Raw genomic sequence first — 16087 nt, forward strand, 5'->3', positions numbered from 1 at the left:
TTTTGCGATGTCTAGTTTACTTTCGTTGTCCTTGGACGTAACGTCCTTGAAGACCAGCAATGTGACATGCGGATTTGCGAATTATTTTAATTATTAATTTGAATTATAGGTAGATACATACTTACCTAATTAATTTATCCGATTATATTTGCCAGTCACTAGCGAGTTTTCAAAAAGTTGTCAGGTGTATTTTTAAATGTATCTGAAACCGTGGACTCGTAATATTGTCTATTGAAGTAGAGATGGCATTTAAATTAGATTTAGTGGTAGATATATATTTTGTTAGTAATGTATCCACACAACACATTTTCTTAGATATTGGTGTCATGAAAGGATGATAAAAAATACTGTATAAAAAATAGGGCGGCATTTTGGCGCTGCCTAGGGGCGGCATTTTGTCAAGGGACGTCACTGAATAATGGTGTCGGAATAACTTTTCATACAAAACAGAATTAACTGAAAATGAATTCAATTTAACTTAAAGATGGCTAAAAGTATTAAAAAAATGCATTGGCATCGTGTTCTGATATATTCTAAAAGTTTCAAATGTCTAGCTTGTCGGGAAGTTAGTTAAAAATCGATTGCAAAGGACAAAGGACCACCGGACAAATAAGAATACGAGCTAAGAAAAACGTTGTAATATAATACCTATATAGACACATAATCCGTTGTTAATTATTCTAAATATCTAAATTATCGACTTACCAACTTTTGGCAGCAACACCACGAATTATGTTCACAACCATAAATATAAGGGAAGAAAAAAAAGAAATACATAATATCGTCTCTGTTCTGGCAGAACACACTAACTGGAGAATACTAGTTTTGAGTAATTTGACTTTGAAGTTGTTAAAATGTTTGAAATGGTCTATCATGTGAGTTTATTAAGTAATCGTAAAAAGGATTACTTTCAAATAAAGACTATTTATTAAGAAGGTTTCCAGACGGTAAAGTTTGAAATAAGGAACATTTTGGTATAACTAACTCAATATGTCATTTTTTCGAATTAGTTTCTTCTGCCAGAACAGTGACAATATTATGTGACAGTATGCATGTTCTATAATATCGGATGATCTTGATTTTTTCCCTAGGATACATATTTAAATATGGACACGTTATAATCCAGCGCTCGAAATGGAAAAATTTACTAACCGGAGCGCTCGATAATTTCGAAAATATCAACTATATAATACTATAACTGCATTAATTGTAAAATGTGATTTATAAAAATAAGTGTGTTATTTTTTTTAATATATGAAATATCTAGCTCAGACGGTCAAATTAATATTTCCACGAGACGGAGCGATAATTTTGTGGATTTTATGAACCGGAACGGCGCTCCGGTGCGTTCCGGTCCATTTCGAGCCCTGTTATAATCCATTGTTAATACTAAATACCTAAATTATCGACTTACCAACTTTTGGCAGAAACCCCATGATATATAAAATTTTAATATCACAAAATACAAATACAAGAAACTCACCGATTGATCGTAATTGCAACCATGGAGAGCAAAGAGACTGCTACATTCCCGTAGAAAATCACAGGGAATAGTTGGCACAGGACATCTCCGAACACCCACTCCTCGTGAAGGTATCTCGAGGCAGTCAGGGGAAGGTTCAGCAGACAGAAGAGGAGGTCGGATACACAGAGACATATCACGAATGTCGTCGTAGCATGCCCTCTCAGTTTGGGGCACAGTGTTAAAGCGATTATGGTGATAAAGTTGCCTGAAAAAATAGAAATAAATGTAAGTATTGACGCGCGTGTTTGAAACGCGCGTGTCAAAAATCGGTTAGGTATATGTTCAAACACGCGCGTTAACATAATTTTACTCCCTACTTTAATTATAGTTTGTCAATTTATGGCTACGGCCGTATGTTGTAGCTTAACCACTGGGGAATGCCAACAGAAATGGCGTATTTCAAAAAAACACTACCTTATTCTTAGGTCAATAATTATTATAAAGCAATCATTATTCGTAGGATGTTTATCACACTTGAATGGTCAAAACATAGCTTATAATGAGTATCTTTAGAATTATATTCAAATAATGTGTTAATCTTGCCGATTTTTTGAATAATAAAATGCCTAATTCTTGTCAAATTTGGGATCACAGAGATTATCAATATAATTTTTTATCGTGAATATTTTACTAAAATTATCTCGTCATAAATTATACTAATGGTTTTATAAATGCGTTTAAAAATTAATAAATGTAAAAAATCTTAACACCACTGCACATTCATGTACCGAAATATGACTATATTCTAAAACATTAGAGCGAGAGGTTTAAAAGAATACTATTTTATGTAACAAAAATACTTTATGCAGTCATCAAATGTTTAAAATAAATATAAAGGATAATAAGGCTTCAAAATTATATAAATAGATTATCTACAGCGTTTAAGGAGTGTCCAGGATCATGGTTTCAAAATACAATACAAACTCAATTTTTACCTACGACGAGTATGTCCCCCCTTAATGTTAAAAAAAGAAAAAAAGAAAATAATTAAATTGTATGTATTTTAGTAAAGAATTTTCGGTAACCTACAAGCCTGTTTACTGGAAGCCAAGCGGGAACCGAGGCAATTTTCATAGACGATTTCGGAAAAATTCATGAATAATTAAAAAATGGTAACCTAACCTAACAAATAATCCAGTAGGTATATCGGCTATTTTCAAAATTTGTTTTCCGCTGACTTCCACTAAACAAAACAGACAAGAACCGAATTTTCTTTTAACATATATTTTTGTATTTAGAACTTTATATAATACTAGCTGAAGTACCCGGCTTCGTACAGGGTCGCTTCGTGGTTATATTTATCTTAGATATTTGAAAAATAATAAGAGGTAATTATTTTTTTAATATTAAAATATCTGTGTAATACAATATGGCAATATGAAAATAATTCTAATAGGAGTAAAGGTCAAACATAAGAACACTAAATTAAAATCGAATCCAAAATATGAAAACGTTATTAATATGTAGTAAAAAAAACAAAATTGGATGGAACAAACAAACAACAAACTTTGTATTTTATATAATAATAATTTAGAAACCTTCGCTGGTGTGCGCACAACAACTCACCAAAGTTTCATTGCAATCGGATTAATGGTATAGGAACGCATACGAATAGAAGAATAAGAAGATGGTTGTACTAATTCAAAAACCATTGCGGGTGTTACCACAACAACTGACGAAGGTTTCATTGCAATCTGATGAATGGTATAGGGACCATACGAATAAAAGAAGATAGAATGAAGAAGAAGAAGAAGAAGATGGTTGTACTATTTCAGAAACCTTTGCGGGTGTTAACACAACAACTGACGAAGGTTTCATCGCAATCGGATGAATGGTATAGGAACCATACGAATAAAAGAAGATAGAATGAAGAAGAAGAAGAAGATGATGATTTTTCTAATTCAGAAACCTTCATGGGTGTGCATACAACCACTTACCAATATTTCATTGCAATCGCATGAATGGTATAGGAACCATACGAATAAAAGAAGATAGAATGAAGAAGAAGAAGAAGATGATGATTTTTCTAATTCAGAAACCTTCATGGGTGTGCATACAACCACTAACCAAAATTTCATCGCAATCGGATGAATGGTATAGGAACGCATACAGGACAGACACACAGACAGACAGACATACAGACAGACAGACATTCATTTTTATATATTAGTATAGCCTATACTCTTCCCGCAAGTGCAAGCAATAAGTTTACAAAGTTTTATCGCAATCGGATGAACGGTATGGCTGCGCATTAAATACGAACAAACAAACAAACACACAAACAAACAAATATTAATTTTTATATATTAGATTAGATATAAAAATTGGGGTGATTCTAACAGATTTTTGTGAGATGTCTATAGCCTTTTCTGGAGAAAGTATCTTATCATTTTTTTAATTCAGATATTGCAGGGTCTACCTGTCTTGTAAATATATCAATGTTGAATTGAGATATTTTAATAATTTGTGACTGAAAATAATAAAGGTGTCATTTTGCCCAGGGTCGCAGGGTCGTCACTGTTGAGAGCAAGTAGGTATCTAATAGGTTACGCGAATGGTTAATAACAGTGATAACCAGTTGTAAACTGTTTTATATTCAACGAATAAGACACAAGATTTGAGAATGTAACTTTATAATATATATTGAATATACATAATTTGAAAACATCTCACGCATGTACATACTAGAAAAAATCATTCTGTAGAAAAAAAAGGGACTTGGACATGTATTTGCTAGAAGCTAGATTCACGACAGTATGCCTTTTCAATTACTACGGATATCTTAGTTGTTATATGAAATGCTTACCTATCGAATTGCGTTATAATGTTGGCTACCGGTTTTAGTACATTAAAATTAAGGTATGTATCAATTAATTCCTAAATTATTAACCGACGTCGCAGATTACTCCATTATTTAGTTTTTATACCGTACTTAGACTTGGTAATAAATTTTAATAAACTATTTTTTTTATTCAACGAATAAAACACAAGATTTGAGAATGTAACATTCTATAATATTATTAAACATACATAATATGAAAACATCTTATGTATGTTATACCTATACACTATCCAGCAGATACAGGTCGTATTTTTTTTCTACAAATGGATTTTTCTAGTGTGTTTACTATATATCAGGGGTTCACAAAGTGTGTCCCGCGAGAGTTATGTTAAATCTGTATTATTTTTTATTCTTCATATCGAATATTAAAAATTACCTTTCAAATTAAATATCCTCTGGCAAGAATGAATGGTCCAAAAAAATTGAGCTTAGATTGCAGGATTTAGTTTCAAACATAAACACAAAGTTATAAATCACATGGTGAAATTTTTTTTTTAAAGTATATTAATAAGAGTAATAATAATGTAGGTATATTTAGTTAAACATATAAGCTTACACAATGAAATATTTTTTTAATTTTTTGTCTTATGTTTTTTAAAAAACAAAAAATATTTACAAAAGGGCAAATATTTTTGATTTCAAAATTGTCCCTTTGACGAAAAAGTTTGTGAACCCCTGCTGTATATGCATGAGATGTTTTCAAATTACCTATGTATGCAATAACAAAATATCTCACCAACAATCCCAATGATAATGAAGATCACAGCGCACACGAAAGCGGTGACAGTGGCTGGTCGAGGATAGCTGACCTGGTTTCCCGTCGAGTTCATATCAAACGTGTCCATATTAGAAACTCTTTAATTTCCTGAATACTGGAGGTGATCTATCCCGTCTACGGATGTGGAACTTCTGGCCGAATGAGTGTCATCGACCCCGCGCTGATGAATGGACTCTTTGATTGCGCTGCGCCGTTTTGCATCTCGACGTTTGGACCACGGCGACGGACTGGGGATACAATTGTTTCTATATTAGTGGGATGTAATTAATAATGTCACGAGTAGGGAATCCAATGCAGAGCCAAAATTTTATCCCGGGATTTCGGGATTACAATTTGACGATCCCGGGATTGGCGTTTTTTTCGATGTTTTTATTTACTTATGTAAAAAATAGCATTGATAAAATCGGTCAAAAATGTCTAGTATAATTTATAGATACTATCATTTAAGACATTTAATCAGAGCGTCGGAGTGGAGCACGGAACACTATAGCAATTAGATTTTACCCGGAGCAGGAGCAGAGCCGGAGCACCAAAAAATTGTAGTGTTCCACTGCTCCGTTTGTTTTTTTATTATAAAATTTTCATCCTAAAATCTAATGATAATATAAGACATATTTTGACACTTTGCAACACTAGAATTATTTGAAATATGGCAACACTGCCGAGTGATAAATAACTTCACTTTTTTGACTGAAGAGGCAAATAATGAGAGACGATTTGCTGTCAGTAATTTTGTTTAAAAGAACTAATAATGAAAATGACGATTATTTTAAAACTACTTTTTCACCTTTTTTACTTTTGAAAACATTTGTATACTTATAATACTTATTAAAACTTTTTTTACCCGGAGCGGTGCTGGAGAAAGTATTAGGCCCCGGAGTGCAGCAACCCAAAAAAGGTCCGCTCCAACGCTCTGCATTTAATGTTAATATTGTGTGCGTTCAATGTTGGAAATACATGGGTAATGGAGTAAATAATATATAGATAATAATGTGAAAGTATAACTTATTTTTTATTTATTTAAGAAAAGATAACATTCATAAAATTCGGCGTAGAAACAAGTGCCTGCTTGCACGTCATGGCACTGGCGGTTAGACGCTGTTTGCAGTGACGTCCCGTGGGGGTAGGCAGATTGAGCTTCGCTTGGGAGCGGCAGTTACTCGAAGGGGGGCACATCAAGGATAATCATTTGGTATATATATGGAAATAGGTACTTAAACTTAATAATAACGAAAATATCTTTCCATTAAAAAATCAGCTCACTGCTTGGAAACAAAATGTATTAATTAACATAAAAGGTTTAACAGGACTTTATTTTTTTGTCGGGTTCGCAATGTGTAAGAAGCCACTGCATTTATTACCAATATCAAAAAAAACCGCACTTTTGGGGGGAAATTTTTATAAATTTAATTTTATATGTTTTAGTGGTATATTATTTTGTAAGTAGGTACCTAATGTATCCATACAATACATTTCTTTGATATTGGAGTTATGAAAGGATGCTAAGGGCTTGCGCAGACAGAGCGCGGTCAGGCGGTCTGCGTTCCGCGTTCGGAGTCCGGCGTTCTTTGTACTGTATGGACTTCATACTGTATGGGTACACAGCCGGCGGTCAGACCGCGCCGGTCAATTGGAACGCTAGAGTTCTGGAGTTCTATGCCCGGAATTACAAAGAACGCCGTACCTCCCGTCCAGTCCCGTCATAGGAATTTGAGCAGTCACACAACATAGAGCGAAACCACACGGGGGAGTGAGTACGCAACAGCGGTGCTTTCTCACTTCCACTCGCAGTCGGAATATAGCGGTCTCGCATTATGCAGCGCTTGTGTCAGTACAACGTTTGTAAACAAATGGAACGCTTATTGTTGACCGCCACCTGTCTGCTGTCCCTGAACGTTAGCGGTTAACGGTCGGTTGAACGCAGAACTCCGACCGCTCTCTGTCTGCGCAAGCCCTAAAAAATAGAGCGGCGTTTTGGCGTTGCTTAGGGGCGGGATTTTGTCTAGGGACGTCACTGGCTGTTTGCGTGCCAGAACGTCAGTGGCGTCTAGCTGGTTAAATGAACGAATTTATTATCTTTCTGATTTTCTTACGATTGCGTATATCAACAAAAAATGGTTATTTATTATCCGTGAGCATCCGGTGATTCCCTCTGTGACATGTGCAGGTACATACACTTCACTCACATAATTTTGTACACATACTAATTGATTGTGATTGATAAAAAATCAATCCCGAAGGTTTCGGGATTATGTTTACTAATCCCGGGATTCATAGGTATCGAAAATTGCCCGGGATTGGATTCCCTAGTCACGTGGAATAGGAGAGTATGGGAGTGACATTTTGAATGATACAAAGGTAGGCTCGTAGTCTCTAGTAAGATCCAACGTAAATGAAATACACTAAACTTTGTCAGTCAAACGTTTTTGTTTTTATTAAATTAAGACTGCAATGTGTGGATAGTGTGTGTTAGATTTTATAATTCAATTAAAACCTGCATAATCTAACCCATAGTACGTACGTGGTAGCAGGGCTCGAAATGGACCGGAGCGCACTGGAGCGCCGTTCCAGTTCGTGAAATCGGTAAGACTATCGCTCAGTTTCATGGACAAAATAATTTGACCGTCTGAACTAGATAATCCACATAAATAGAAAATCAAACACACTTATTTTTATGAAATACATATAAAATTTGATAAATATGTAAATATCTTTAGAAAAATGTCGAGCGCTCCGGTTCGTAAACTTTTCCATTTCGAGCGCTGCGTGGTAGCCAAAAATATTCATCTATCTATAAAATATCTAAAATTTTGTATGGTTTAATGGCAGATAGATAGAAGAATATTTTTTTCTCGATTACTTATGGTTGAAGCAGGGCTTAATTAAAAAAACTAACCAAAACCATCTGTAATATGATGTATTCTTAATTCAACGAAACAAATAAATATGACTGAAAAAGTGTGCACTATTTTTGTCGGATCGCCCATAGCATACCTAAACTATTATGGTTTGATTTAGGCAGGGCTTAATTAAATTTTTTAAAATAACCAGCACAATCTGCAACTTGTATTCTTCTTTTTTTCTTTCGACCATGTCCGATCCTAATAGGATCATACGGGCCTCCACAGAGTAGAGGTTTGTATTGACAGATTTTGTTTTTTACGAGAAATGGATGTCAGCCACTTGCTCAACCTATTAGGTCCATACCCTGACACACACAAATTGAAAAACAATATGTGTACTTGCCAGACCCAGGATTCGAACCTGGGACCCACGGCATTATAGTCGAACGCTTAAGCCGTGCGGCCACCGTGGGCGTGTATTATTGTATTCTTAGTTCAATGAAAACAAATAAGCATGACTAATAAATTTTAGTGTGCATTATTTATGTTGAATCTTAACAACCTAAGTATTAAACTATAAAACAACTGATGTCGGTCAATCAATCAACATAATATAATATATAACAGGGTTCGCGAACCTTTTTACATACGCATGCCGAAATTTCCCAAATATTATTTTTCGACTGTCTGACATCAGTCATGCCGATCAGTTTTTCATGGGGAAAAATAGTTTTTAAGAATTATATTTAAAAAAAAAATGATGAGATTCTAGATACCACTCATAAAACATTGCACACATATTATAGCTTTATCATTTTTTCAATTACGTCATACATTTCGGTCCACCAATTTTGAAACTGTCTGCCAGAATTATGCCTTATTTGATGTAGCAATTTTTCGTTGTTAGAAATAAAATTGTTTGTTAATATGTAAATTAGTTTAGTTCTTTACGCACAAACTGATACCAGAATTGCTCCGATCAGATAAGGCATTCTCTCGCTACGGTGGTCTCAAGCTTTGTAAATCGATGAAAATTAGAGGTTTGCGGCGCGACATCCCCCGCCGCCTGATAAGGTTAGTGCGGTAATATTATATGTGACGCATAAAGCAAAGGACCGACCTATACAATTATATGCTATTTACATTAAACGTAATGCTTATTCTCGAAGAGTATTTGCCCGCTATTTTTTCAACATTGACGTTAATGGCCCAACCAAGCCACACCCGGTCTTAATCGGGAATATCACGGAACCCTACGTTTAGTTGTGAAGCATCATTTTTATTTTTATGACTGGGAATGTCTCAGGAGCAGTTACCCAAGACTAAGGTCGCCATGCACTCAAATGTGCTTTGACTGAATTTACATGACTTTAAGTTAAGGCACCCATGGGAGAGATGAGCACGTAAAGGCAATATTAAAAATTGTAGTAAGTAACAAATTAAATCTAATACAAAACTGCCGAACATTCTAAGTGAAGATATCTTCACGTTGGCAGTATGAAGCCGCAAATTTTCGAAATGCAATACAATTGGCCTTTGTGGCGACCAGGTCGGGCGGTCCGATGGGCCCAACAGCTGGTTTAACCGACTTGAGCAGCTCTACGCTTTTATACAATGCGATTTGTCATTTATTATTATTATAGGTATTTTTTTTCTCTCTTCAAACGCGTGTCATGCAAGGTAGTACGCGTGCCATAGGTTCTTGGACACTGATATAATATGATAATAATTATACTCTGTAACCAAATCCTTCGTCATCACCACATTTATGCACATACAATAATTTAAATGAGTAAATTAATTCAGTTGATCCGTGAATACAAAATGAGACGAATGTAATTAACATCCTTCGAAGCAGTCTCTTCTAGATTGGACGGTTTGCAAAAAAAACCTCGACCCGGTAATACATGTATTGGGAGCCTCAACCACAGTCATCGCTATATTGAGTCAAAACTACAATCTGACGCTGGAGTCGCTTCATCTTTCTCGACTGCATATAAGTAATTGGTTTAAAAAATATAAGCATTCAGGGCTGTAGTTGCTCGCCAGGGACATGGAATGTTGTAGGAAAGTAGGACATTTTATATAAATAATATTAATACTATCGACTGAAGTTACTTGATGGATGATTTAAGTTTTGTACTATTCCATTTAAGTCGTTTTTTGCGACCCGGGTTTCGCCTTTCGGCATCTTCAGGCGCCGTGTACACTCACCAAAGGCAAACACACACTGAAAACTAGGGATTCCAATCCTGGGATCCCGGAATCCCGGGATCCCGAGCTATTTTCGATACCTATGAATCCCGGGATTGATAAACATAATCCCGAAACCTTCGGGTTTTTTTTTATCAATTTTTATGGAAAATAAAATAAAAACGAAAATATAACAGAAAAAAATACTTTTAATAACAAATAACTACATTAGAAATAAGCTGAGTTTGAATGAAGTTTGATTTATACCCATGTGTAAGTTGCCGATTCATTTTATTTTTTCACATAAATTAATAAAAATGAGAAATATTGGAAAAAAAACAATGCTTCGCACTATTAACAAAGTAATTCCACCATGATCTCATACGTTTTACGGCAGTTTCATATTTGGCTCACTAATTAGAGTTATGAAGCGGAAAGGCCATAAGTACACCATGATTTGCTTTACTATCAGAAACAGCAATCTCATACATAGTACAATATTATTTACTCCATTAAAATTATGTATTTCCAAGATTGAACGTATACAATATTAACAATAAATGTCTTAAATAGTATAAATTATACAAGATTTATTTTTGACCGATTTTATCAATGTTATTTGTAAATATAAAAATTGTATGTTAACAATGGAAAAAATGCCAATCCCGGGATTGTCAAATTGTAATCCCGAAATCTCGGGATCAGAATTTTGGCTCTCTTACTCACTACTCTAGACACTCTTAACCGGTTAAGTGCCCAAAGCGTCTTTGGACGCCCTCTAATTACACCAATTCTTATGTTAATTACTATCAATTAACTAATTGCGGCATAGAAAGGATTAACTGTAGCTTATAATAGTAGGTAAAAACTCCATTACCTACCTAACAAGTCAAAGGTCACAAAAAATACAACAAACAAATTATGAATAATAAACTATTTTCCTTATTCAACGAATAATTCACAAGATTTATTCATTGAATAAAAAAACAGTTTATTAAATTATTAGCAAGTTCAACTAAGTTACAACACAAAAATATCTCCGTGACGTCGGCTAGTAATTAAAGTAATATCTACTTTGATTTAAAATACAAAAGTCGATTGCCAATCGTAGCTCAATTTGGGAAGCGTTTCAGAGAGTATTATAAGAGCCAATAGTTAAAATTTGTCGTGATTAGTATGACAGGTTTAGCATAGTAGTCTATGCGCGGCGGGCGCGATACATGGAGAGATGCAGGTTCGATTCCTGCGTGTTGTCTTATATAATTATCACCGACTTTCAATATGCATTGAATACCACACAATTGAATTAGGGTTTATTATCTCAGATCCTACGAGATTTCTTGAAAATCCAGAGATTAGTAATTACTGTTGTCAAAATTAACGTATTTTTGTACTTTGAAAGTTGTTCTATTGAGAAAGTAACAAAATCTAAAATATAAAAATCTATGGAAATTGCGACTAAGTTCTTATATATTTAATAACCATCATCTGCTGTATGAAGGTCTCCCCTTGATGTATTCACTCTTCTCGATTATCAGTATTTCGTTGTCATATATACCTACTGACGCTGAGTTTGATTACAGGCCCGCTCGAAGGCACTCGGCTGCCCCCACGATTAAAATACACACATATTTAAATGAGAAAAAAACTTACGTGCGAAGTACTCATATTGAGTTCAAAACTAACGTTATCACTCAGTGTCTAAATAGTCGTATAAGCTATTAGATCATTAAAATAGTTAACTGTAACCATTTTATAATTACTACGAATGGATGTGAAGATAAAAATATTTACATTAAAGCTAAAACCTCAGAGTAGTAATAATAAAGAGAGTGTGTATTGTCCGACTATAATATGCTACCGTTTTCTTTGCGTATAACGCACAATATAACATACATTTTATTATTATTAACTTACCTATCAAACGTTATACCATCATCTTGCTTCTCAGTAAGGCTAACAAATTTAAACACAACACAATTAACCATTTTTCTATTAAATTAACTAAAAATATTGACCACTGACATTATATTTCGCATAAAATTAACTATTTATGTCAGAAATAAGTTCACTCGTATTTGCCCTAAGCACATATCTATGTCAAAATAATATTTACCGGCTTCACTTCTAGCTTCACGTCTAGACGTTTATTCATATTATTATGTCTTCTATCTTACTCTAACATATTTTGCGGAGATTATATATGTGCCGAATGCTTTCTCACTCAGGCTTCTAATAAACTTATATTCTATATATTTTTATAATTGTAGATCCATTTCTTAACTTAAAAATCCTTTAAATGTTTTTAAATGGGAATTGATTATTTAAAATGAAAGTTATCAGAAAAATGTGTATTTCAGTTTTAGAAAGACACTTTTTATCCTTTCACTTTCTTGCCTTGGTACCTATATAATTTAATCTATATACATTCAACACTGATGATTGGCGTCGACTGATATGCTGAGCGCTATACATTTAAATGATATTTTTGTTACTAGAGTTATTTTACTTTACCTAATTCCATTGTAATGGCATTTTAATTGACTTGCCAAATGTATTAATGTATTTTTACAGTATGATAGTATCAATCTTATGAAACCAGCAACACTGGCGGAACCCACGCTGGAAATGCTGATATATCTATATACAGACCTACAAACTTATCTGAAGAATTGATGGGGGAGCCACAATCGAAAACTACCCAATCAAGACTAGCAACTGGACAGAATCTGACATTCGAATGACATTTTCAAAATGGCGTCCATATGGAAGTTTGTAGTTCCATTTTTGACCGTTCTTCAGATAAGTTTGTAGGACTGTAACATACACATGTCAAAATTCAAGTGGCTGTGATCACTAGGGCCCGGATTTATATGCTAGTGCATGTTTTGTTATGGTGTATGCACAGCTATGAGAGTTGCACAGAAATCTGTTTTTAAAGACACAGAATCCAAAAATAAAATTTTATTGTGCATATAAATGCATATTTCAGACGTTAGAGCATATTTGAGACAATAGTGCATATTTCATAAATAAATGCATATTTTAGAGCTTTTGAATTTATAATTTTAGTTTTTTTTTAATTATTTTATCGAAATAAACTAAGTTAGGAAGGTAGATGAAAAAAAAATTGTAGGTAATTTTTTTTTTGGGCAAAAAAACAGAAAACAGTATTTAGAAATAGTTAAGTGTGTCGTTTTTGTTTTTTAAGTTATGTTTCGTTTATATTGCATTTATTATTCAATTATCTGTACTTGTGGAAAAGCTATCTTGAAAATTGTAATTGATTAACTTTAAATTCATTTTTGCGTTTTTCTGTTCTGCTATCGTATTATGTTGAATAATTATTAACTACTTGTTCGATTTTTTGTCTGTAATATTGAGTAAAGTGGGTATTTACAAATTTTCCCACAAAAAATGTAAATTTTTAACTGCATATTTCTTCGGTTTTAGTGCATATTTTATTGATTTTAAGTGCATACGTGCATGCATATAATCATGTATTTTGTTGCATATAAATCCGCCCCCTAGTGATCACTGCAGTGACGTCTCTAGACAAAATGCCGCCCCTAGACAGCGCCAAAATGCCGACCCATTTTTTTTATACAGTATTTTTTATCATCCTTTCATGACACCAATATCTAAGAAATATGTTATATGGATAAATTACTAACCAAATATATAAATGCACCCCAGCATCTTTGGTTTTGTCAGACTGTAATTTATTATTCGCAAATCTGCACATGTCCTTTCTGATCACCAAGGAAGTCGAAGTGCAACGGAATTATACTAGACATCACAAACCCGACAAAAAAATACAGTACTATTAATTTTTTTATGTTAATTAATACACTTTGTATCCAACTAGTAAGGTGAATTTTAATGGAAAGATATTTTTTGTTATTACCAGAGCGTTGGAGCGGAGCTCGGAGCAGGAGCACAGAGCACTGGAGCAATTGAATTTTACCCGGAGCACCGAAAATTTGTAGTGCTCCACTGCTCCGGATGTTGTTTTTTTATTAATAAATTTTCGTCCTAAAATTCAATGAAAATAATATATTTTGGCACTTTGCAACACTGGAATTATTTGAAATAAGGCAACACTACCGAGTGATAAATAACCTTACTTCTTTGACAGAAGAGGCAAATAATGAGAGACGATTTGCTGTCGGTTTTGTTTAATGAAATTAATAATAATGACGATTATTTTAAAACTACTTAGTATCTACTTATTTTTTTTTTAATTTTTAACATTTGTATACATATTACACTTATTAAAGCTTTTTACCCGGAGCGGAGCGGAGCCGGAGCAAGTATTAGGTCCCGGAGCGGAGCAACTCAAAAAAGGGTCTGCTCCAACGCTCTGGTTATTACTAAGTTAAGGTAGCTATTTCTATATGTACCAAATAATTCTCCTCGATTAACTATACTAACTATAATAACTATTAACCTTCGAGTAACTGCCACCCCCTGGCGACGCCCAATCTGCCTACCCCCATGGGACGTCACAGACTATCAGTAAGGGTCGTAAGGGAAACGATGTCGCCGGAGCCGAACCTATCACCTTTGTACCTATACCGTTTATGCGCATTAATTGTTTATTTAATTTTATTATCTACTTTCTTCATTAATCTGTTTTTTTTCTCGTTTGCTCTTCATTAATCTATAATATTATATAATTATGGTTACATGTAAATTGTACTTACATAAAACCAGTGAGTTTCATCCCGTGGGGGTAAGCAGATTAAACGTCGCTTGGGGGCGCAGTTACTCGAAGGGCGGCAAATCGAGGAGAATCATTTGGTATATAGAAATAGCTAAAATTATTTTCTTTACGTCTTGTTGTACAATGATACTATCTATAGTAAAATGGTGTGAAAATAATAAATCTGTGTATTGATAAATGGTATAAACCAAATGTATCAGAAATATCAACCAAATAGAACCTCAGACTCTGGTGAATTCGCTTTTTATATCTATATTTAATTATTATGTATGTTTTAGTGGTAGGTACCTAAGTGTAGCTATATTTTGTCAGTAATATATCCATACAACACATTTCTTAGATATTGGAGTCATGAAAGGATAATAAAAATACTGTATAAAAAATGGGGCGGCATTTTGGTGCTGCCTAGGGGCAGCATTTTGTCTAGGGACGTCACTGCATAAAACATTCCACCGTGACATAGTTCGCCATGGCTTTCTTATCGGAAAGAGATGACAGTCTACTATACGGTCTCCAATTTTATTAGATTCAAAATGAACATTAATTCAATTTTCATAGCTGATTTTGGCAAATTTCATGAATTATAGAATGAAAACCTAACCTAACCTAACAAATAATCCAGTATGTCGGCTATTTTCAAAATTTGTTTCATGTGAAGACGTGTAAGCCGACAAGAACCGTGTGTTATTTAGACATGATTTTTATGTCAGTAGATACTAGACGACCCAAAGAGGTTGGACGGTCTTTAATATAAGTACGACCATATATATTTCCGATACAAGATTTTACGGTGAAGTATGATACGGTGAACTGCATACGTAGAAGTTTCCGGACACGTATAATAATTATATAACTTAGGGTCACCTATGTTGTAATGTGAGCTGTCACGTTCACAAGTGGCTATCGAATGTACATGACTTGAGAGTCCCACTTATTAGGATCGTTAGTGTCCATTTGTGTCATCTGCAATGTCTTGTCATTTAGACATGCCGCATCAGAATATTAAAACAAACATTGGGTGCCCCCAGGGAACTCAGAAATAATGGGAACTGAAATATCTAAAGGGTAAGGAGAAGCAGGCAACCGATCTCGAGAAAGGAAGAAGACGGGGTAAATTTAAACACGTGTAATACTGACAACTGCTCTCGGTTTATGCATTGACGCTCATTTAATATTGGTG

The 16087-nt window shown here is 34.2% G+C and overlaps 1 protein-coding gene across 1 annotated transcript in view; it reads right to left on the reverse strand.

The window, feature by feature from the left end:
- The window catches only part of Tre1 (Trapped in endoderm 1), a 62971-nt gene that overhangs the window by 17489 nt on the left and 29395 nt on the right, over window positions 1-16087 (reverse strand). The window contains exons 2-3 of the mRNA XM_085959817.1: window positions 5104-5372; window positions 1484-1730 (exon numbers count right to left, since the gene is read on the reverse strand). Of these exons, the coding sequence (XP_085815943.1) occupies window positions 1484-1730; window positions 5104-5212 (356 nt within the window). The 5' untranslated portion in view covers window positions 5213-5372. The remainder of the gene's footprint in view (window positions 1-1483; window positions 1731-5103; window positions 5373-16087) is intronic.

This window comes from Rhyacophila brunnea, unplaced genomic scaffold (assembly GCF_057557595.1).
Source record: "Rhyacophila brunnea isolate RB1 unplaced genomic scaffold, BYU_Rbru_1.0 scaffold_9, whole genome shotgun sequence".
In the NCBI taxonomy this organism is placed as follows: domain Eukaryota; kingdom Metazoa; phylum Arthropoda; class Insecta; order Trichoptera; family Rhyacophilidae; genus Rhyacophila; species Rhyacophila brunnea.